The following is a 24,388-nucleotide window of genomic DNA, read 5'->3' on the forward strand; positions in this document are numbered from 1 at the left end:
ATCAATGACATGACACTGTATTGTGCGCAGGAGAGGACTTCAACAAGTTTGTGGAAAAATTCCATTATCTTCTAGTTCTGTGTTTCCACAAACTTTCTGAAATCCATTTGTAGATATCATAATTTCTTTATATGGATGAGCACATAAACAATTGTGGTATGTACATAAAACAAAATATTGGCACAAGCTAAATATGGGTTAAGTGCTCAGTTGCTAATCAAAAGGTCAGCAGTTTGAACCCATACAATAGCTATAAGGAAGAATGACCTGGTTTCCATATAGAATATAGACAAGAAAACCCTATAGGCCAGTTCTACTGTCATTATAAGTCAAAATCAACCCATGGGATTGCTGAGCCAAACTGACTTGACAATACTGCTGTAGGATAGTTGGATTAAACTGAAAGGTCGGTGGTTTAAATTCACCAGCTGCTTCTCAGAAACCATATAGAGGGTGGGTATGAGTCAGAGTGCAGCAGTATGGATGAACCTCGTAAAAACATTCAGCTAAGTGAAAGAAGCCACACATAAAAGATTACATAATGTATGATTCCCTTTATATGAACGATCCACAATAGGTAAATTCATTAGAGACAACAGAGCTTGATGGTTACCAGGGATGAGGGCAGGGGGGAAATGAGGAGGAACTTCTTAATGTATATGGTATACCTTTTTGGGTGATGCAAATGTTTGAAAATAGATGTAATTGAACAACACTGCACATGCACTACAGGTCACTAAATTGTGCATTTAAAAATAGCTCATTTTGTTAAGGGAGATCCATCTTTTTAAAAAAAGGCCAGGATAGTAACAGTTTTGGTAATCTGGACGTATGCTATTAAACTCTTGGTCTTCAAGATTGCTTCTTACAGTATAAGACGCTAGTTTAACCTTAACAAAGCTCTTTCAAAAAATCTCATCACTATCAATTTTCTTAACGTAAGTCTCTAACCTTTAATGCTTCAGTGGCCTTGCGAAGTTCCTTAATAACTGATGACAAAGCTTCTGGGTTAATTCCTTGTTCACAAAGCCGTACACATATAGACAGAGTTTCCATATCTAATCCAGTATTTAAAATTCTTGAAATCTCAAGTAGAACTGAAAAAAAAGCATAGAGAAAACTTAGGAAATGAACAAAAAAAGCTTACATTTTAAAAAGGAATACAGTACTTCGCAATACAGTTTTGCCTTTAACTCTAGAAACTTAAAAATTTATAATTTTCCTCCACATAACTGCTGCTAACATCTTGAAGTACATTCTACCACTCACTGAATAACTACCAAAATTTCTACCCATCAAAATATTATTCTCAATGTTTCACCATTACATTTAGTATTTTACTACATTTCATCTCACCAAGTTGTCTAGCATTTTTACTTATGGAAACACCATACTTTACTTAATTACTATAGTATCTTAATAGTATTTGTTCATGTTTTCTCCATAAAAACAATATTGTAACAAGCATTTTCATAATCTAAATTTAATTTCAGTAGGATAAATTCATACAGACAGAAAGGCTCATTAATAATATACATATTTAAGGCTGTAATAGGGAGCATGGTGGCTCTGTAGAAGCACTAGACCACAAGGTCAGTGGTTTGATCCTGCTAGTCACTCTGTGAGAGAAAGATGCGACTTCTATATCCTGTAAAGATTTACAGTCTATACAGTGTTCACTATGAGTCAGACCTGACTGGATGACTTCGCAACAGCAAAAACAAGGCTTTAATAGTGTTTGGAAATTTTTAAAACAACTTCACAAAGTATTTTATGTCTGTTGAATCTAATAATAAAAATTAGAATTAACATTTAATCTCATCTTTAAACTAATCATCTTAATACAGCTTATGAAAGTAGTGTGTGAGATGGATAGTTTGAGAAACACTAGCACAGATAATATATAGACTCCTGGTATGGTGCTAAGGGATCAGCACTGACTGTGAACCACAAGGTCAGCAGTTCAAACCCATAAGCTGCTCCTCAGAAATCCTCTACAGGGTCACTGTGAGTCAGAACCAACTTGATGGCATTTAAGAAGAGCATAGATAACACGTTTCCAAAAGTCATTTTCCAGGAATCCCTTATACAGGATGTAAATACGTCTTCACTGAACTTTGTTATACTGGATGCTTTTTTTAATTTTAATGTTTTATTCTGAATTATGTGATAGTTTACATGGGAGAACATTAGCTTTACATTCATCCTATCATATATCATTTCATTGTCATGGTTACAATCCCCTCCATGCATCATCAACCAATCAAAAGGTATACACTATAAGCCTGCCCCCCAGTTGTCAGCACACAGCCCTTCTCCCTCTCTGGGACGAAAGTCCCCAACTTCTCCATCTCTCCACATCATTGTCTCTGTCTCCATCTTAGGCATCACTGCTTCTCTGGTTAGGGTCCCGCTCTCCCATCCTCTCCCTTTATGGTCCCAGGGACCTCCGCTCCTGGACTGCAAAGTTAATCACTCCCTTCCTTGCTACAAAACGTCTACCTTTACATTTCCAACCCACACAATCAGTTCTGATAACAATTATTCACTATTGTATCACATACTGGATGCTTCTTATGGTGTGCTTTACAATTCATCTCAAATGTCAATTTGCTATTTATCATTTTCCCCTGACATATGTTTGCAAAGTTTATTCTTCTTCCCTCTTTAGACACTTAAATATTTACTTTAACCACTCAGAGTTCGGATCTAACTCGCAATATGCCAGCTGCCTCAGTCTTATTTATTGAATGATCTATTGTTTTACCATTCATTGAGAAAATTTAACAATATTAAATTATTTATTAATTTAAGTCTGTCCTGAAATTTTTTTTTACAGTACTCATGAGACTGGCTCTTCTCACTTTTTAATTTTTAACATTGCAATTTTCATCACTGAAAGTTCTACACGAGTCTTTACATATTATCTATGTCTTCATTTCACTTACCGAGCATATAAAATACAGTCCTAATGTCCTTGTCTGGATCTGTTTCGATTGGTTGATTTTTCTCATCATGGGTTGTATTCAACTTTTTATATACCTGGTAATCCTTGATTGGATGCCGACAACGTAAATTTTACATTGCTGGGTGCTAGCTAGTTTGTATTCCTATATTCTTGAGCTCTAGAATGGGATACAGTTCTCTACAAACAGTTTGATCCCTTGGAGTCTTTCTTTTACCATCTAGTATGCCTGTTCAGAGCTTTGTTTAGTCTAGGGCTAATAAGTCCCACTACTGAAGTAACACTCTACTGATTATTCAATGTCTCATGAATTATGACGTTTCCCATTCCAGCTAGTGCATATAGGCACTGTTTTTAACCTCATGACCACTAATCCTTATAAGAATTCTTTCGTCAGCTTCAGGTAGTTTATACAAATGTACACACTCCTTTTTGCTTATCAATGCTTTGCTGATGATTCCAGGAAGATTCAGAGTTCTCTATGGAACTCTTTCCTCTAAAGGGTTTCTGTAAATAAAAATCAACTCAAAGGCACCTAACATGCAAAACTCTGCCCTGTGACCTCTAGTTGCCTTTGTCCCTGAACAACTCAGGGTGTTCTCCAGGCTCTGACTGGGTTCCCCTTTCTGAACTCTCGGAAGGCAGTAAACTGTGACACAAACATAGCTCACTGTTTCCCACGTCTCAGAGATCACCTACAGCCTGATATCTAAAGTATTAAAGACTTGTTTAATGTTTTCTCTAGGTTTTGTTGGTTGTTCCAAGTAGGATAGTGTATTTGGTCCCTGTTATTCCATCTTGGCTGATATTGACAGTCCTTCTCATTTTCATTGTCTTCAGTTTTGCTACTCTAATTTACTAGTACTTAGTCCTTCAACTATATCCAACCACTTATTTCATATCATGTGTTCATGTTCAATTTATTTCAATCATGACATTTTAAGCTTTTTAGACTTTCCCCATAATTGCTTGTCCTTGTTTCATAAGTTAATTACTTATTTTGCAGCTTTGCTCTTCAACCACATTTGAGATAGCTCTATAATCTTTCTTTAAGAATAAGCAAGCAGCAAAAGAGAATAAGCATTAGTTACCTCTTGGATAGCACCTAGGTTCAAGTTCTGTCTTTACATGTGATGCTGTAGGATCAGCACTGGACTGCAAACCACAGGGTTAGGCAGGGCACTATGCCAGATTAAATTCCATTCCCATTGTCCTGCTGTGATTTGCATCTGCTCATTTCTCCGGGGAAACCTATCTAACTGACAGAGACTTCCCTTTCTGGCTTCCGAACATGGTTATATTGGTGTCCACCATCTGTCTGGCAGTTTGTCATACTCTGGTGGCTTGACTGTTGTTGTGATTCTGGAAGCTATGCCACTAGTATTTTAAATACCAGCACAGTCAACTGTGGTAGACGAGTTTCAGATTACCTTCCAGATGAAGCCAGATTAGGAAGAAGGAGAAACAGACTATTGCCAGATACTGAGTCACTGAAAACCTTATGACTAGCAGTGGAACACTGTCAGATAGCACCAGAATATTGACTATTGAAACATGATGAAGATCACCAGAATACTGTCAGATACAGAGCCAGAAGATGAGTCCCTCAAGTTGGAAGGCACTAAAATGCAACGGGAAGAGCTAGATCCTGAAAGTAGAGTTGACCATGATGACATGAATGGAGTAAAGCCTTCGAGACCTTCATTTGTTGATGGGACACAACTCAAAATGAAGATAAACAGCTGTAAGCATTCATTAATAATCGGAACATGGAATGTACAAAGTATGAATTTAGGAAAACTGGAAATTGTCAACAACGAAATGGAACGATATCCTAGGCATTAATGAGCTGAAATGGACTGGTATTGGCCATTTTGAGTCTGATAACCACATGGCTTACTATGCTGGTAATGACAAATTGAAGAACGGAGTTACATTCATCATCAAAAAGGACATATCAATTATCTGTCTTGAAGTACAATGCTGCCTGTGATAGGATAATATCAATATGCATACAAGGAAGACCAGTTAATACCACTATAATTCAAATCCAAGACCTAACCACTAAAGCCAGTGATGATGAAATTGAAGAATTTTACCAACTTCTTCAATCTGAAATTGATCAAACATGTAATCAAGATGTATTGATAATTACTGGCAATTGGACAACAAAAGTTGGAAACAAAGAGGATCATTTGTTGGAAAATATGGCTGTGGTGATAAACATGATGCTGGTGATTGCATGACAGAAATTTGCAAAACCAATGACTCCTTCATTGCAAATACTTTTAAACAACATAAAAGACGACTATACACATGGACCTCACCAGAATTGTATTGACTGTATCTGTGGAAAGAGAATGAGAAACTATTACAATAATGAAAACAAGGTCAGGGCAAACTGTGGAACAGATCATCAATCGCTCATATGTAAGTTCAGGTTGAAGCTGAGAAAATGAAAACAAGCCCAAAAGAGCTAAAATATGACCTTGAACATATCCCACCTGAATTTAGAGATCATCTGAAGAAAAGATCTGATGCATTAGAGACAGGAAGACTTGTGGGATGACATCAAGAACATCATACAGGAAGAGAACAAAAGGTCATTTAGAGGGCAAGAAAGAAGGAAAAGACCAAAATGGATATCAGAAGAGACTATGAAATTTACTCTCCAACATAGAGATGCTAAAACAAATGGAAAAAATAAGGAGGTACAAGACCTAGATAGAAAAATTCAAAGACTAGCTTGAGAAAATTCCAAAGGACAAATATTATAATGAAATGTGCAAAGACCTGGGATTAGAAAACCAAAAGGGAAGAACACACTCAGCATTTCTTGAGCTGAGGAAGCTGAAGAAAAAATTCAAAACATGATTTGTGGTATTGAAGGAGTCTGTGGGCAAACAATCTTACTGGCAAAGAACAAGGCACCAGGAATTGATGGAATAAAAATTGAAATCTTTCAAGAAAGTGAGGCAGCACAGGAAGCACTCACTCATCTCTGCCAAGAAATTTGGAAGACAACTATCTGGCCAACTGATTGGAAGAGATCTGTATTTGTGCCCATTCCAAAAAGAGGTGACCCAACAGAATGTGGAACTCATCGGATGGTACCTTTGATATCCCATGCGAGTAAAGTTTTACTAAAAGTAATACAGGAACAGCTACAAGCACACTTTGACAGAGAACTTCCAGAGGTTCAAGCCAGAGTCAGAAGAGGCCGTGGAACAAGGGTTATCATTGCTGATGTCCGATGGATCATGGCTGAAAGCAGAGAATATCAGAAAGACGTTTACCTGTGTTTTACTGAATACGCAAAGGCTTTTGATTGTGTGAATTATGACAAACTATGGACAACATTGTGAAGTATGAGTATTCCTGAACACTGAATTGTACTCATGAGAAATCTGTACCTGGTCCAAGAGGTAGTTGTTAGAACAGAACATGGGAAAATTGAAGTGTTTAAAATTAAGAAAGGTGTGCGACAAAGTTATATTCTTTCACCATACTCATTCAACCTGTATGCTCAGCAAATAATCTGAGAAGCTGGGTTATATGAAGGAAAACATGGCATCATAATTGGAAGAAGACTCATTAACAACTTGAGGTATGCAGATGATACAACCTTGCTTACTAAAAGTGAAGAAGACTTAAAATATTTACTGATGAAAATCAAAGAGCACAGCCTTTGGTATGGATTACATCTCAATGTAAAGAAAACATTGATCCTCACCAGTGGATCAATAAGCAATTTCTTATCAACGGAGGTAAGACTGAAGTTGTCAAGGACTTCATTCTTCTTGGATCGGCTATCAACACTGATGGAAGCAGCAGTCAAGAAATCAAATGACATATTACATTAGGCAAATGTGCTGCACAAGACCTTTTTAAAGTGTTGAAGATCAAAGATGTCAGTTTGAGGACTGAGGTGTGCCTGATGCATTCCATTTTCTATAACCTCATATGCATGTGAACACTGGACAGTGACTAAGAAGACCATAGAACTGATGCATTGAGTAATGGTGTTGGAGGAGAATATTAAAAGTACCACGTACTACCAAAAAACAAACCAATCTGTGTTGTAGAAAATACAGCCAGAATGCTCCCTGGAAGCCAGGATGGCCAGACTCTGTTTCTTGTATTTCGCACATACTGTCAGGAGGGACCAGTCACTGAAGGATACCACGTTTAGTGAAGTCAGAGGAAAAAAAAGAGGAAGACCCTCAATGAGATGGATTGGCACAGTGGTTGCATCAATGAGCTCAAATGTAGAAACGATTGAGGCTGGCACAGGACCAGGCAGTGTTTAATTCTGTTGCGCATAGGTACCTAACAGCAGCCTTTTACTAAAACTTAAGCCAGGAAAAAATTATGAGCTTTGTCAATACCTATTTGTCAACCACTGAAATGATCATGTAACTTCTCGCCTTTGACCTAGTCAGGTAATATATCATTTTGACAGACTTAATTCTGAATAATTTGAAATAAAACTCTAATTGATAACATAATTTATTCTTTTAATATACTATTGGCTTCTATTTGATAACATTGATAGAACCTGTAATTCATGTGAGAATGGATTGCAGTGTAAGTTTTGCTTTCAGGACTTTGATAACCTCTACTTTAAATAAAACTCTAAAAATATTTTTCCTACATTCTAGAATGGTAAAAATAAGTTTGAGAACTAGCTCCTTTTAGGTTTGAGAACAAGCTCAAACTTATTCAAAATGGATTTATTTTATAAAGTGGATTTTAATGAATATTTTCAATTTCTTCAGACTTACTAATTCTGCAATGTTCTTTTCAATACTGTCCAAGTAGATATTTTTTTATTTTTTCAATATAAACTTGTTCACAGTATAATATAAATTCTTCTGGATTTTTATTATATTCTCTTGCTCATTCCTAATGTGAAGCATCTGTGTCTTTTGTTTTCATGACTGTCTTTGATCTGTTTTTTCAAGCAAGAAACTAGTTTTGGATTTAACACTTTTATTCTTCCAAAAGACTTCCAAACTCTTTTCTATTATTCCTATCAGTTTTGATGACTTTACCATTCATGTATACAATGTTGCTGTTAAATGCCGTCAAGTCGATTCTGATCCATAGCGACCCTGTAGTACAGGGTTTCCAAGGAGCAGCTGGTGAGCTTGAACCACCAACCACTGCAGTTCAAACGACTTTGCAGTCTGACACATTAGCTCACAGAGCCACACCAGGACTCCATGTACACAATGTTGTTGTTGTTGTGAGGTGCCATCGAGTCGGTACCGACTCATAGCGAACTTATGCAGAGCAGAACGAAACAGTGCTCAATCCTGGGACAACCTCACTATCATTGCCATGCTTGAGTCCATCGATGCTGCCTCTTGGCCAATCCATCTCGCTGGGAGTCTTCCTCTTTTTCTCTGACCCTCCACCTTACCAAACAATGTCGTTCTCCAGTGACTGGTCCCTCCTGACAATATGTCCGAAGTACAAGAGGCAAAGTTTGGCCATCTTGGCCATACTATCCCCCAAAATCAGCCACTGAAAATCCTATGAAACAATTTTACTCTGATACACGTGGAGTTGTCATGAATTACAATCCATTTGCTAGCAACTAAGGAGCCCTGGGGACACTGTAGAAAAAGCACTGGAGTGCTGGTGAGGATATGGAAGAACTGGAGTTCTTATCCATAGCTGGTGGGAACGTAAAATGGCACAATCATTTCAGAAGAGTTTGGCAGTTTCATAAAACATTAAGCATCTACACCTACCAGATGATCCTGTCATTCCACTCCTAGACAATTTTTCAAAAGACAATACGGTGTATGTCCACATAAAGAATCCAGTTAGGTTATTGCAGTTTGGGTGATAAACTGGTAGGTGGCATGGACAGGAGAGATTACAAGTGGTCAGATCAGAGCTGTGTGAAAAACTGAAAGAGCTTAGTAGAGAACAGGAGGCCGCGTGGTGAGAGAAACAAGACTGGGACTTCCTTGTTACTCGGAGACCTGGAGTGTTGTGGCAGCATGGACGGAAGGCTTCTTTCTCAGACACTGCCTGTGGTAGGAGTCATATGGAACCAGTGTCCTCTCCACTACCCTAATTCTTTTTCCTATAATACAGATTTTAAGCTTATCACCTACTATATAAGGGGCATCAAAAAGTCAAGGAAAAACAGGAGTAAAAGAAAATGGAATTTCCCCATGAACTTTTTGAAGCTCCCTTGTATAAAGCCTCCTAATATACACAGAGGGAACAGAGTTCTGGTGGCACTGTGGTTAAATTGCTTGAATGGTAACCAAAAGGTCAGTGGTTCAAATCCATCAGCCTCTCGATGGGAGAAAGATGTTGCGGTCTGCTTTCGTAAAGATTTACAGCTTTGCAAACTCTATGGGGCGGCTCTAATCTGTCTTATGTTGGTGGCTGGTGGTGTGCTGTGGAGTCTGTTCTGACTCACAGCGATCCTGGATAGGGTTTCTGAGACTGTAAATCTTTACAGGAGCAGAAAGCCTCATCTCTCTCCCACGGAACGGCTGGCAGTTTCGAACTGCCGACCCTACGGTTAGCAGCCTGATTTGTAACCCCTATACTACCAGAGTTCCTTAATCTGTCTTATAGATTCAATATAAATTGGAATAGACTCAACGGCACTTGACAACAACAACATACACTGACATCTCTGGTCTTCAAAACCTACATTGAAATGTTAAAGTTAAGAGCTATAAGGAATATTTTAGAACATAAGAAAAATATATGAAGATATCCATAAATAATAAATAATGTGTAAAATTTCAAAACACTGAAGGGCAAAAGCAGCAAATGAGTACACTGGAGGAGAAAGGTAGTTGAAAAGTCATCACTATTTCAAAACCAGACTGTAGGAAGAAAACACTGAGCCTTTAAGGATGAGAGTAAAGAGCACTGGTGACATGAAGGATGAAGCATTGGGCTGCTAACCAGAAGGCTGGCAGTTCAAACCCACCAGCCCCTCTGTGAGAGAAAGATGAAACTATCTGCTCTCATAAAGACTTCTTACGGAAGAGTTCTGGTCTGTCCTATCTGGTTGCTGTGAGTTGGAATTGACTCAACAGGAGTGGGTTTATGGTTAAGAATAGAGATCTGTTGTACTAAACCTTATACTAAATCGGAGCCAAGATCCAACATGTTCCTTTTAGAGCCAGCCAGATAAATTCATCCACTTCAGCCCATGTGTGAAATTATCTTCCACAAAAGCCTTTCATATAACAATAAAATTCAAGTGTTAAAACACAAACCACTAATAAATTTAGATGCATTATGTGACTCTTTCCAATCCTGATGGAGGAAATGGTGGAAGATGAAAGAGGGTATAAGAGATATGCCATTGAGGGGAGAAATAGAACTCAAAATATTTTTTGAACACTTCAATTAGACATGGCTGGATTAAATACAGTGAAACCCCAACATTATGACAAATGGTGTTTGATTATGTCAGCCTAGTCCTTTGGACAACCTATTTTTATTTTTGAGCACACAGATGAAGGTAGGATTATGAAATGACTAGCTATTTTCATACATGATGCACAATTATGTACAATGGAGTTTTCACTTTGTTTACGATTTGTTTCAGTCAGTGCAGACATCTTAGAAAATATTATCTTTTGTTAACTGCAATAATTTAACGCTACACTTTAGGTGACTGAATGTTTGGGATCCCAATTATAGCATTATAGCAAGGTTTTTCTTGTAAGTTTTAGAGTTCTAATGGATAAAACGTTGGCAGTTCAAACTCACCAGCAATCCTCAGAAACCCTATACAGGGTCGCTAAGTGTCAGAACTGATTCTACAGCACCTAAGAACAATAACAGCTCTCACGTTACACAAATGTGGACTGACTGCAACTGGTTTCTTCTCTTTTTAGCTTGTTTGTGAGTACACAGGCACTGTTGTTAAGGGCTATAAACTCAGTTCCGATATATACCGAACCTGTACAGGGTTTCTGAGGAACAGCTGATGGGTTTGAACTGCTGACTTTGTGGTTTACAGTCCAGTGCTGATCCTACAGTGCCACATCAGGAGTCCACACAGACACTATAGGAGAGCTGAAAATTACAAACCAAGTTGACCAGAGTGTTGTGGGCACAGGAAGCTGTCTGTTAGAGTTGGTGCTTTGATTTCAGACTTCTAGCCTCCTGAACTATGAGGAGTCCTGGTGTGATGCTGTAAGATAAGCACAAGGTCAGTGGTTCAGACCCACCAACAGCTCCTTGGAAACCCTATACAGGGTCGTTCTGAGTCAGAACTAATTCAATGGCACTCAACAACAGCAAACTGCGGGAAAATGAAGTTTTGTTCATCAAAGCCAAAAACAAAGAAACAACAAAACATAGCCAAGTTGCCATGGATTCAATATGTATGTCAGTGTAGAACTGCGCTCCATGCGTTGTCAGCGGCTGTTTTTTAGGAGGGCTTTCTGAAGCTTTCCCAAAGTGAATGAGGGTGGATTTGAGCCTCCAACGTGTTCTCTAATCCACACAACCTTTCCTCCAATTTGTGTTTTAAAAATACCCTTGGTCTTTTCATAGTAATACCTTGTAATCTTTATGCAATGTTCTGCCATTAAAGATCTTGAAGAAGCAAATAATACAAACCATTAATTCTTACTTGCACTTCAGGAGCTATATCAGAGATAAAAATGCATGTTTTCTATTTCAAAGGGATTCTGTGGCCACAATAATAGGAAACTTCAAGTGCAGCTGAAATAATTGGCTAGAATATTCCCCATTTTGTCCAAAAGATAAGCTGACATCCAAGAAAAGATATGATAATAATATTACATATGAAAACCAAAAAGAAAAAATTCCAAACCTACTGCCATCAAGCCGAATCTTACACATATTGACCCTATCTTTTCCAAGGTTGTTGTTAAAGGAAGCAGAGTGCCTAATTGTTCTCCTTCTTAGTAGCTGGTGGGTTTGAACTGTTGACCTCACAGTCCATTGCTTAGCCTATAGGGCCAAAAGAGGGGGCTTCAAAAAGCTCATGAAAAGACGAAATTGAAAGAATGGAATTTTTCCACGAACTTTTTGAAATCCTTTTGTACTTGAAAAACGGAAAAAGAAAAAAAGGCTGGATATGTTGTTGAGGACAAAATTCTACTTTCAGAAAGACAGCAAAGTATATTCTGGATAAACAAAAATTAGCAATGTAAAGACTCCAGCAATACAAGTCACTCTGAAAAATGAGGAGTCAGTGCAAGGAGAGGCAGAGACAATAACTAATAGGACAATAATGAAGGCGCTGTTATCATATATCACTGGACTGCTAACCGCAAGGTCGGAGGTTCAAACACACCAAGTAGCTCTTTGGAAACCCTATAGAGTTGCTATGAGTTGGAATGCCCTCAACAATGTATCATGGAGTCCTGGTGTGAAGCTGTATGTAGGGTAACGCGCTGAACTGCTAACCTCAATAAAGTCGGCGATTCAATCACACCAAGCTGCTCTCTGGAATCCCTATACAGGGCCGCTAGAGTTGGAACCCACGTAACAACCACCAGAACCTATAGTGAACGAGAGTGGCAGAAAGGCTTCAATGGGGTTGTTCAACAGAGATGGAGGTTGAAAACGAGCTGGAAGACTGCAAACAAGTAGGGAACATTCGCGCAGCACTCTTATATTGGTAGATGTCTTAAAAGTGGAAAGGAAGAAAGTGGGATGGCAACACAAGACAAATGCAAAAGACAATGGAGGACCTTAGCTGCCTGTTACTGATCACCTTTACTATGTCTTTACCTAGTTATCTTATTCCAATAGTTAACCCTGTGATCAATGACGGTTAAGTCGATTGTCTGAGCTCACCACAGGTATTTAAAGAGCTTCAGAGCCAGCAAGAGATGGAGGTCTAACTCCAAGAGTCTCAGTAATTCTCTTCTGTGTGTATAGGATTTACACCCAGGTGCTTCGTGCGTTATGCCTGGCGAGTTGCCACACCTGGACACTACTGTCATCCGCTCCAAGTCAAAACCTAGCCATTTCTGATGACGGGTGTTTACAGAGCGTCCACTTAAGACACAAAACAGTGACCGAATTGATACACGCTCCCTGCTGTGTGTGCGCTCCCGTGCTCCCCGTCCGCAATGGGCGCGCTGGATAGGATGAGGGAGGGTTCCAGCCTTCGGGAGGAGTGGAAGGGGTGTCGGGGGCGCCGGGTGGATGCGTCCGGGGTACCTGGGCACGCAGGGGCCCACGCGGAAAGACGCGGCGAGAATGCGGCTCGAGAAGGGCATCTTCAAAGAAGCCGTTTGAGGCAGGAAATCGTGAAGTCTTCCCCTCGCCCGTGGGCCTTGTTTTGGAAGCGGAGGCCAGGTAAAGGGAGGGTAACGGGACTCACCGTCCATGGTCTCCCTCACCGCACTCAGATTCGCTGCAGCTACCGCCGCCGCCCCGGCGCCGCTACTACTCGCCATGGCTGAGGCCGTTCCGGCCAAGGGAGGCGGGGAAGGGCCTGACCCGGAACTGGAGCGCCTTCCTCTCTCCGGGGCAACCCTGCCGCGCGTCCCCCGCTCACGCCGGGGAAACTCCGCCCCTCGCGCTCGTCGCCTCCGTGCGGCTGCGTTGATTTGAATTTGGAGCCTCGTTACTCTGCGCGGAATGTGAAGCGGTGAGTTTCCATTCGAATTTACTACGCGGCCTCGATGCAATTGGCTGGTTCGCGGACAGCGTTGCAACGCGATTGGCCATCCATCCATAAGCCGCGTGCCTTGGTTGGCCTGAGACTGCACGGAAGCGGGGAGTTAAAGAGTCTTTGCCTGACTGCTCTGGCCCCACGGGAGCAACCTGGATTCACTATTGAGGGCGCTTTACCCTGGAAAACGTGGTTTCTTTTTTATACACAACAATAGGTACGTTTTTGTAGCTCCTGGCTCCAAAACCTGCCTGCTCGCTCGCCCCAGGGTCAATGGGATCAGCCTGTGGGTAGGTGAGGGAGAGAAGGGGCTCCCAGCAAGGCTAATCACGTAGGAGTTGGGACTGACACCGGCGCGGATGTCCTCCTTTGCCTTTGATCCAAGGAAACCAGCTGCTCTTCAGCTTTCCAAAAAGTAGATAGTTTTTCTTATATTCCCCTTTGGCTAGAAGTAATGCGATCTTGCCTTCTATAACCATGGTCTTAACGAGAGGAGGATGCTTGAGAAGGGGTCATTTCAAAGGCCGTAAATTTTTTAACCTTAATCCGTTCTACTTCTCTGGCGAGATCTAATGTGCAGGAAGGATACCCATGCACAAACGTCCTCATTGTTTAGTAATAACTCCAGTCTTGTTTGGCGTTGCTTCGGTGTCTGAAGGATGTCCAAACGCTTTAAATACTTTAGATGATGAGTAAAAAGCTATGGGTATACGTTGTTCCTTTAGTTAAAAAGGAAATTGTGCATAGTGGGATAACGTTTAGTTGCTTCAAAGGCGGATGTGAGTTTCAGTTGGTCGGTCACCACTGAGAAGCCACCTAACTTTTGTGAGCGTATTAATTCTTCTGTAAAGTGACATTTTACCTAGATCTAGGGTGATTTGCATATCAGTTTAGAAACTATATGAGATGCTTTTTTGTAAACCATGCAAAAACTATGAAAAATAATTTTCAAAATGAGTAACTGGAGTTTCGTAGTTTTCTTTTACTTCTGATTTCCTTTTAGTTTTCTCTCTGTGCTATGGGAGATGTCAAAGAATCAAAAATGCAAATAACACCAGAAACTCCTGGAAGGATCACTGTTTTAAATCCTTTTGAAAGTCCTAGTGATTATTCTAATCTCCATGAGCAAACTGTCTCCAGTCCATCTGTTTTTAAATCAACAAAATTACAGGTAAGTTACAGTGTTTACAAATCATTTTAAATATAAATGCCCTTTCTTTAGGGAGGGATCTTTCAAGGAGTTTGTATCGCTAGAATGTGTTTATTTAATTGCAAAATTCATTTTAATCTGATGGTTGGGCTAAAACTACCTTTTAAATTAAGCCCCACCTTCTTCCTTTTTTAAAAGTTCAGCAGGTGGCATGGATCCCTCCATGCGCTATGTTAGTTAGACACTATGAGTAATTTTGTATCTACTAATACCCTTGGTAGCGTAGTGGTTACGAATCGGGCTGCGAACCTTAAGGGCAGCGGTTCGAAACTACCAGCCGCTGCGCGGCAGAAAGATGAGGCTTTCTACTCCCGTAAAGATTTACACCCTCGGAAACCCTGTACAGGGTCGCTATGGGTCGGAACCGACTTGATGGCACTTAACAACAATGCCCTTTTAGAGAAAAAGCTGTGTTATCTAATAATGACTATTCTCATCTATTTGGCAAACATTTGAGTGCTGATATGTATCAGATGCACTGCCCAACATAGGGGTTACAGCATGAGATAGTGAGATCATTAAACACAAACTCTCAAGGAACGTGTACTCTATTGCAGGGATGGGCAACTTTCTGTCAGTGGACAGACAGTAAATATTTTAGGCTCTGCAGGTCATCTGGTCACGGTGACCACCACTAACCTCTGTCTTGTACCAGAAGAACAACCATAGATAATACGTATGCAAATAAGCATGACTGGGCTTCAAACTTTATTTATGGACATTGAAATTTCAATTTCATAGAATTTTCATCAGTGTCACATTATATTAATGTTGTTTTGGAGGTTTTTCAATGATTTAAAATTCCAGAACTATTCTTGGCATGTAGGCTGTACAAAAAGCATTCAACACCTGCTCCAATAGGATGTTGTTGTTAACTGCCTTTGAGTTGGTTTCAACTCATAGCGACCTTGTATAGGGTTTCTGTGGAGCAATTGGTGGGTTTGAACTGCTAATCCCACGACTTGAAATCCAGTACGGTTCCAACAGTGCTACACCAGGAGGCTAACTAAACTAGCAATTTCAAGAGTGATATGTATTATTGTAAAGCACAGGGATAATATGGAAGGGAAAGTGTTCTTTAGGAAATTAGGAGAAGTTTTGCCACTTTAACTTATTTTTATTGTTGTTAGAACTGAATAAAGGAATACTGACTGGTTTAACATTAGGAAGTTTGTGTACCAGGGTTGTATTTCTTCACTATACTTATTCAGTGTATGCTGAGCAATTCATCTGAGAAATTGGGTTATATGAAGAACTTGGCATTGGGATTAGAGGAAGGGAAGGCTTATCAACCTGTGATAGGGAGTTCTGTTGTGGTGCTACAGAATGAGCACTGGGTTGCTAACCACAAGGTCAACAGTTCAAACCCACCAGCTGCTCCTCAGAAATCCTCTACAGGGTCGCTATGAGTCGGAACTGACTTGATGGCACTTATCAACATTAACATACAGTTGATAAAACCTTGCTTGCTGAAAGTGAAGAAGACTTAAAATATTTTCTGATGAAGATGAAAGACTACAGTCATTAGTAGGATTGCACCTCAATGTAAAGCAAACAAAATTCTTACAAGTGAACCAATAAATAACATCATGGTAAATGGAGAAAAGATAAAAGGTGTCAAAGACTTCATTTTGCTTGGATCCACTATCAGCACTCATGGAAGCAGCAGCCAAGAAATCAAAGACATACTGCATTAGGCAAATCTGCTGCTGAAGATCTCTTTAAAGTGTTAAAGAGCAAAGATATCAGTTTGAGGACTAAGGTGGACCAGACCCAAGCCATTGTATTTTCAGTTAACTCATCATATACATGTGATAGTTGGACAATGAATAAGGAAAATTGAAGACTATTGATGCATTTGAATTATGGTATTGGCAAAGAATATTAAAAGTACCATGGTCTGCCAGAAGAACAAACAAATCTGTGTTTGAAGAAGTGTAGCCAGAGTGTTCCTTAGAAGCCCGATGGCCAGACTTGGTCTCTTAGACTTCAGACCAGTCCCTGGAGAAGAACAGCATTGTTGGTATCAATGGAGGGTCAGCAAAAAAGAAGAAGAAAATTCCCAACAAGATGGATTAACACAGGGTCAGCCACAATGGGTTCAAATGTAACAATTGTGAGGAAGGCTTAGGACCAGGCAGTGCTTCATTCTGTTATGCATACGGTTGCTATGAATCGGAACCAACTCAATGGCACCTAACAACAAACTGGAGAAGGTTTTTTGAAGCCTGATCTTTTCACCTTTGTAAGTTACTTAGGAAAACTGCAAACTGCATTACTATTTTGGTTACCTCTTCTGTGATCCTGGGCAATAAACAGAGAGAAAGTCTGGGAGTTTTACAGTTCATATTGAGTTTTTTCATTAATCTTATCTCATGATATTTAATTTACTTTTTTCACTCATTAAGTTTTAGTTGGAGTCCTGGTGTGGCGCTGTAGGATAAGCAGTAGGCCTCAGGGTTGATTTGAACTGCAAGATCGATGGTTCAAACTCAGCAGCCTCCCCTAGGAAACCCTATACAGGGAGGGGCACTATGAGTTGGAACTGACTGGACAGCACTTAGCCACAATAGTTTTAGTTATCTGTTAGTCTTAAAAATAAATAATGGAATGTCTGCAACATTATCCTCAAATCCAGAAACCATGATATCTAGAGACTTTAGGTCTGAATCTGTAAAAAATATATTCACAACTGTGGATTGGGATTTTGGGTAAGCCTTTGACTCCACAGCTGAACAAGGAATGACAGCACTTGCTACCATTCATAATTATTTTCAGGATCAACTATTTTATGAGTTTTTGAAGTCACTTGTATGATTCAAACTAAATAAACTTAAATGCTAAATTTCATTTTATTGGTGAAAGTAAAGACCTTTAGTATCTGTAAGAGGTCTGTGGAGTCCTGGTGTGATGCTATGGGTTAGTGTGCTGGACAGCAAACTTGTTTTGAACCGCAAGTTTGGCACTTATCGGCACTTAACAACACTTGTAGCAATGGGGTCCTGTTGTGGCACTGTGGGTTAGTGTGCTGGACAGCAAGGTCAGTTTGAATTGCAAGCTTGAGGGTTCAAACTCACCAGCTGCTCCTCAGAAACCCTATACAGGGTCGTTATTAGTCAGAACCGACTTGATGACACTTAACAACAATCACCAAGATAAAAGATTTTTACATTTTAAAAGATAAAGTCAAGTAAGTCGATTGAGTGTGATGACTCATTCACCCTTGAATTGAATGGTAAAGTCACATTTTAAGATAACTCGAAAATATTTTCCTAGTATAGCTCTTCACATTATTTTTAAAGTGACTTTGGTTACCATTTTGATAATCTAGTTGATTTTGTTTTTACTCATAAGCTTACTTTCTTTTGTTAAGACTCCACGGGAATTTAGATGGTCCATTGATCAACTAGCTGTAATGAATCCTGTAGAAATAGACCCAGAGGACATTCATCGTCAAGCTTTATACTTAAGTCATTCTCGGTAAGTTTTCCTTCCCTGCACCGAAGTGTAATAACATGCTATCAAGTGAAGAGAGCTAGGAAGTCCCAAAGGTGCATATTTTTCTATGTAGAAAATTTTTCATGCGCATTTAGCTAGCTTATCTAAATGAAAAGTTAGTCCAGAGAACTACATCCAGAAAAATTTCTTGGGTGGAAGTCCAATGCTTTTCCAGATAAGCTTCTTCCTCAGCTACTTAGAGAGCAATGTTGCCTCTTCAGCACTTGGTAGAGGGCCAGGTATGTGAAATTCACACCTTTCTACATGATTGTAGTATCTGCCATTGACTTTTTCTGGAGGGGGGCGAGGGATTCCTTTTATGCTATTCTGTTGCCATCTACAGTTGAGGAAGCTGAAAGTCCCTTTTTCAATTTAAGATGCACTGACTGCAGCAAAGCAAACTTTTCAAGAAATCCATCCAACTTTGACATAGTATACTTAACAAATGAAAAAAAAGCAAAAGCAAACATACACTTGTAGCCATTGAGTTGATTCTGATTCACAGCAGCCCTATAGAACAGAGTAGAGCAGCCCCATAGAGTTACCAAGGCTGCAATCTTCGTCCTGTGAAATGGCTGGTGGGTTTGAACCACAGGCTTTTCAGTTATCAGCCGAGCACTTAACCATTAGGGCTCTTTGTATTACACTTAGGGAGTCAGAAGTACAATATGTTCCATTCTACATAGGAACCGGAATAGTCTTAACTATTTATTGATACATTGTGAGAGTTTCAAATCAAAGCATTCCTATGCCTCAGACTTAAGCTGGCAGTGATGCTCAATGAAGTGAGAATATGCTCTTTTTTGGGACAATCTACTTTTTGATTACAGTGTTTGGTGGATAGATACTTGTTTATATCAGTTTGAGCCTGAATTTTTTATATTTGAAAAAGTCAAATCGATGTTAAGACCAGCTTTAAGTCTGAGCTAAACTGGAGGTGTTCCACAGAAAATCCTTTGCCATAGTTTAATTACATAAAATGTACACATGTTAAGATAGATATTCATAGAAATAACCTTTCTGACTTTTCTACCACATGTTCTTTGCTTGATAACTTGAGCATTCACTTATAATTTAGTTAATGCCCATTCAAAGTGGTAGGAAGCCAATGGTGGCAGAGCATAAAAGGATTTTTACCTAAACTTAAATAATACCATTGACAAAAAGTTAAAAAGAAAACAAATCTCAATTACTTTACTTTTGTTCCACACAGCCTGCTTTATTATTGTCCCTCAGCTCTTCAGTATATTCCATTAGTGATGACAATTATTAAGAAAACAAATCTGTCAAGAGATACTTATTTTTGATTGCCAAGAGGCATTGTGAGGAACTCGGAAAAAGTATAGAATATTATCCCTGCCCTTAAGAGTCAGCAATGCATCTGTATCCACATTTTGATACAACCTTTTTAATTGATTTATTTCTGTCAGAGTAGGTTTATGAAAAGAATCTTGGTGTAGGTGTAGTTCAGGATGGATTTGTGAGCTAAGAGGAGAAAAAAGTGGGGAAAGTACCGAATTCTTATTTAATTTACTGATGTAATTCAGTCAGTGATTATGGTATCTACCAACATTAGTGAGTAGACTTTTAACAAAAGACGCTGATTCATTCTTAGAAATAAGCAATGGTTTGTTGCATCTCTTCTTATCAAATCAGGACTCTGTCTTCTAGTGCTTTCTACCTATTCTATGTCAGGGTACACATAGAAACAAATAGCTCTAAGTCATCCTGGTATAAATAAATGAGCCTGGAGCTCTGATAGCATAGTGGCTATGAATTGGGCTATGAACCGCAAGGTCAGCAGTTCAAAACTACCAGCTGCTCCGCGGGAGAAAGATGAGGCGTTCTGCTCCTGTAAAGATTTACAGCCTCGGAAACCCTGTACAGGGTTGCTATGAGTCAGAACTGATTCCACAGCACACACCCACCACCCCCACCACCCACACAGGAGTGTGGCGTTATGGGTTTAATGCACTGGACTGCGAAGTCAGTTTGAGCCACCAGGTAGGCGGTTCAAGCTCACCAGCCGCTCCTCAGAAACCCTATACAGGGTTGCTATGGGTCGGAACTGACTTGACGGCACTTAACAACAATAATCCACTAAGGAGGTGACTTATCATGAGGGTCCCCCTAGTTCAAGGGATCAACATTCAGGGTACACCTGAAGTTGCCAGTGTTTTGTGCCCTATTTGGTCAGGATGCTCTGCCCTGTATAACTTCTTAAAATCGCCTATGATTTGGCTCTATAATATTTGGCCAAACTAGTTTTCACTGCGTCCAGCAATCACCTGAATAATTGATGTTTTTGAAGTCCCTCTGATGAAGCAGCAAAGGCAGGAGATAATGCTAGATCAAGAGCTTACTTACTCCGTGCTAAGGTTATGTGGAGTCCTGGTGTGGTACTGCAAGATAATGCACTGGACTGCAAGGCAAAACTGAACTGCAGGATCAGCAGTGTAAACCCACTAGCCTCTCCTTGGAAACCCTGTATAGGGTCACTATGGGTCGGAACCGACTCGATGATGCTTAACAGTGTTGCAACAGCAAATTTATTATGCACTGTCTTTTTGACCACGGTAAAATGAAAAGACCCCCCAAGTTGCTATCCCCAAAATGCCTGTTGTTCAGACTGGGATATGTATAAGGATTATATATGGATTATCACTGTAGTTTATTTCTCATAATTCCTTTACTTGAAAGATCATTTGATGAAATTCTAGAATGTATATATCCTCATATTTACTATGATTACTCACAAATATACATTGAGAGAAAGTGATTTTCAAGTACTGTAAACAAAGGTCTTGCCAGTTTATCAAGAAAGAAAACAAATAATGACTCTTTCTTGGAGCAGAATAAAGAAGTGGTCTAAGCAAGTTTAATTGCTTAGTCCTTGGCAAGTGTATGCCTTGTGCTTGAGACCTGACGTGTTCTGTTTGTTTAATGTCACAGCTGAAAAATGCGTGTTGCTGTAATTGCACATTGTACCAAAGTGGAAAGTTTTCATTTGAACAAAATTTTAATAGTTGATATTTTTAAATTTCATAATTAACATTTTTCTTTGCTTATTCAGAAACTGTAAGGATGATCACTTTCTTCTATTTCAGAGAAGAGTTGATCTTAATACAGCTATGATAAACTTGCCGTAAACTGATGAGAGAATTTGGACAATTATAGATTTCTATAGAAAGAAGTACTTTACTTGTGATGAAAAAAGTATAAAATTTATTCAGATTTCTTTATATTGTTAATAGTAATTTTCAGACTATATCAATGTAAACCATTTAAAAGAAAATATTCCTTCCAAATCTTTAATAGAAAAGGATGGAATGAGATGCTGAATTTCACAATACTAACTTCAAATTAACTTAATGTTATAAGGTACCAATTTTTCTTTAAAGTGAGCTTAATATTTGAGAGTTTTCAACTGAAAAAGTATTCCTTTGAAAGGTTCTTGTTTTAAATGTTCAATAAACTAAAGTAATGGCATGGTTTTTTGTTTTTTTGTTTTTATCGCTGCATAGAATAGATAAAGATGTGGAAGACAAAAGACAAAAAGCCATTGAAGAGGTAACTTAAAACTGTTACTGATCATTAAGCTAATGAAACTTCAATTCTGCATGCATGTCACCTCTCAGGAAGACTTCCTTCAAATCAATCACTGTCTCATTTCCTCACTAAACCTGCCCCCAGCTGTATGAAGTCTCCTTCCATAGGTCCATAAAGCCAGTGTTTTCCAGTTATCCCAGCACCTCTTGTAACTACCAGTATAATTGTTTCCTCTCTTCTAGACGGAATTTCCTTTTGGCAGATACTGCACTTCATTTATCTTTTATTTTTTGTGCCTTTTAGAATATTGATTAGCACAAACTTTCTGTCAACTTAAGAGTTTATGTAGAGAGTAAGTAAATTTTCAGGCTCTAGCAACCTAGGTTAGCATTGGTTTAATCTTTTTTTGTGGTTGGTACTTTGGATTTTTTAAAGACATGGAATGTATTTCATGTAGTAAAAGTCTTCTGGCTAAGCATAAGAAGTATTTCACAAATGTAGTATCTTAGCTTGGGTTTTAATGAAAATAATGAACTGAGTTTTCCATTTTGGGGTTTTTTGTTTTTCATTTGTTTGCTGATCTTTTAGATTATAAAGTTTCTCTCTAGTTATTTCTCAGAAAGTCTGTATGCTCTTGGCAACATTTCCTGGTTTTCCTTTTTTTCTTCTCGTTTCCCCTGTAGCTCTTGGGCACACTTGGCGTGGGCAGCAATCAGGTATTGTAATGCTGTCCCTTTGTATTCAGACACAGCCCATTTCTTAGAAGATATTTTCATGTGCTATGCTCTTGCCAAACATTATTTACTTAGTTTCATCTAGTCACTTCAGTTTTCATTCTGATCCAGTTACTTAACTCTCCCCTACATACATTATTATCAAACCCTTTCCTATTTCCTAACATTGTGAAAAGTAGACTTTTTCTTTAGATTCTGCAGCTTTAAAGGGAAATTCAGGAAGCAAAATTTACAAAAATGAAGTCAGACTGAAGAATAGGGTTAACGTAAGAAATAAGTTTGCTTTTTTTTTTTTTTTTCTTTCCTTTTAATTTATATTTTTGAAACTAGAAGTAATAAATACGCCAAAGAGGCACTACAGATTAATGCCCTGGTCTGCAAGGTTGGTTTGGACCGCAAGGTTGGTGGTTCAAGCTCACCAGCCATTCCTTGGAAACCCTATACAGGGTCACTATGAGTTGGAACTGACTCGATGGCACTTAACAACAAACAACATAATGAAAACAAAAATACTCAAAGAGCAAAAAAGAGATATAAAACAAAAGTGGTAAGCCGCTTTGTTTCCTCTCTGCTCCCTAAAGGTATCTAGTCTAAAATGTCTTGTGTACTTTTCGGATTAATTTTACATACTTAATACTATGTGTCCTTTAATTATTTTAGTCACATAGGATCATTGTTCTCATGCTGTCTTACACCTAGCTTTTTTGTGTAATAATTTTTCTTAAGTATTTTTTTAAGTAGCACATACATTCTTCTAAAATTCAGCATAATATTCCATTTTATGGATGTGCCTTACCAAAACTGGGCCCTATTGATAGATTTTTAGATTGTACTTGGTATTTTCTATCACAAATAATGCTGTAGTGAAGATACTTGTACACATACCTTTGTGTACATGAAATGGACTTGCTAAATCAGAAACATTTTGAGTGGTCATTTGATTTATTGTGCCATATTGCCTTTCCAAAAAGTTGCACTAATTTATACTCCTGGCTGTGTATATGATATGCCTGTTAACTCTTATCCACTAATACTACTAAATATTGCCAAACTAATTAACTTTTGCTAGTCTTTTTATTTTAATAAAATGACATCTCATTATTTTGCTTTACATTGAATTTTGAGTGAGATTACAAATCATTTCATGTTTATGGGTCCTTCAGCATTTTTTTTTTAGTCGGGAAGATTGGGAGATTGGCTGTGTCATAATCTCTGCTCATTTTTGTTTCTTTAAAATACTTTCTCAGGTTCATAGATAGTGTGGCTTGTCATATGTACAGCAAAATATAAAGAAAATGTTTTGAGTTGTATTTAAAACTTCGGGAAGACTTAAGTTTTATATTAGGCTGAATTTTATCTGGAATGAAAAAAGAAAGCAGTGTAGCCAAATGCTTTAAGTCCACTGAGCCAGTGATATGCTGGTAAATGTTTAGCCACTGGCTCTCTGGTTGTTGAATTGGGAGGAAAGCATGGTGTATAGTGATTAATGCTCTCCACAAGCGCAGCCCAAAGCATCTCATTACAACCCTGTCAACCCTGCTGCGCTTCTGCCTCTTGACTGACGCGACATCCAAGGACAGAAATCCCACCTTTGAGCTGGACTTAAGGGCCATAGCACAAGGAGATTCGTGTTTAACAGCGACCACACATCTGCCACTCGTCTGTTGTGCTCTGGTGGTTTGAATTGCTTTGATTCTGAGGGCTATGCCACCGGTATTTTAAATAACCAGCAGGGTCACCCATGGTGGACAGGTTTCAGATGAGCTTCCAAACAAAGA

At 38.9% G+C, this 24,388-nt stretch overlaps 2 protein-coding genes across 2 annotated transcripts in view; one reads left to right on the forward strand and one right to left on the reverse strand.

The window, feature by feature from the left end:
- Positions 1-933: 933 nt before the first annotated feature.
- Positions 934-13,683, reverse strand: LOC102814976. Its single transcript, XM_006864316.1, has 2 exons — positions 12,885-13,683; positions 934-1,097 (listed from the first exon to the last, which is right to left on the reverse strand). Exons 1-2 carry the CDS (start codon positions 13,681-13,683, stop codon positions 934-936), a joined length of 963 nt encoding a protein of 320 aa, XP_006864378.1.
- A 3-nt stretch (positions 13,684-13,686) lies between these two features.
- BORA (bora, aurora kinase A activator) overlaps positions 13,687-24,388 on the forward strand; it is a 48,950-nt gene continuing 38,248 nt past the window's right edge. Inside the window, exons 1-5 of the mRNA XM_006864317.1 lie at positions 13,687-13,791; positions 14,043-14,063; positions 14,623-14,790; positions 18,203-18,309; positions 21,852-21,897. Coding sequence (XP_006864379.1) covers positions 14,638-14,790; positions 18,203-18,309; positions 21,852-21,897 — 306 coding nt within the window. The 5' untranslated portion in view covers positions 13,687-13,791; positions 14,043-14,063; positions 14,623-14,637. The remainder of the gene's footprint in view (positions 13,792-14,042; positions 14,064-14,622; positions 14,791-18,202; positions 18,310-21,851; positions 21,898-24,388) is intronic.

Source organism: Chrysochloris asiatica, unplaced genomic scaffold (genome assembly GCF_000296735.1).
Source record: "Chrysochloris asiatica unplaced genomic scaffold, ChrAsi1.0 scaffold00063, whole genome shotgun sequence".
NCBI classification, from domain to species: Eukaryota; Metazoa; Chordata; class Mammalia; order Afrosoricida; family Chrysochloridae; genus Chrysochloris; species Chrysochloris asiatica.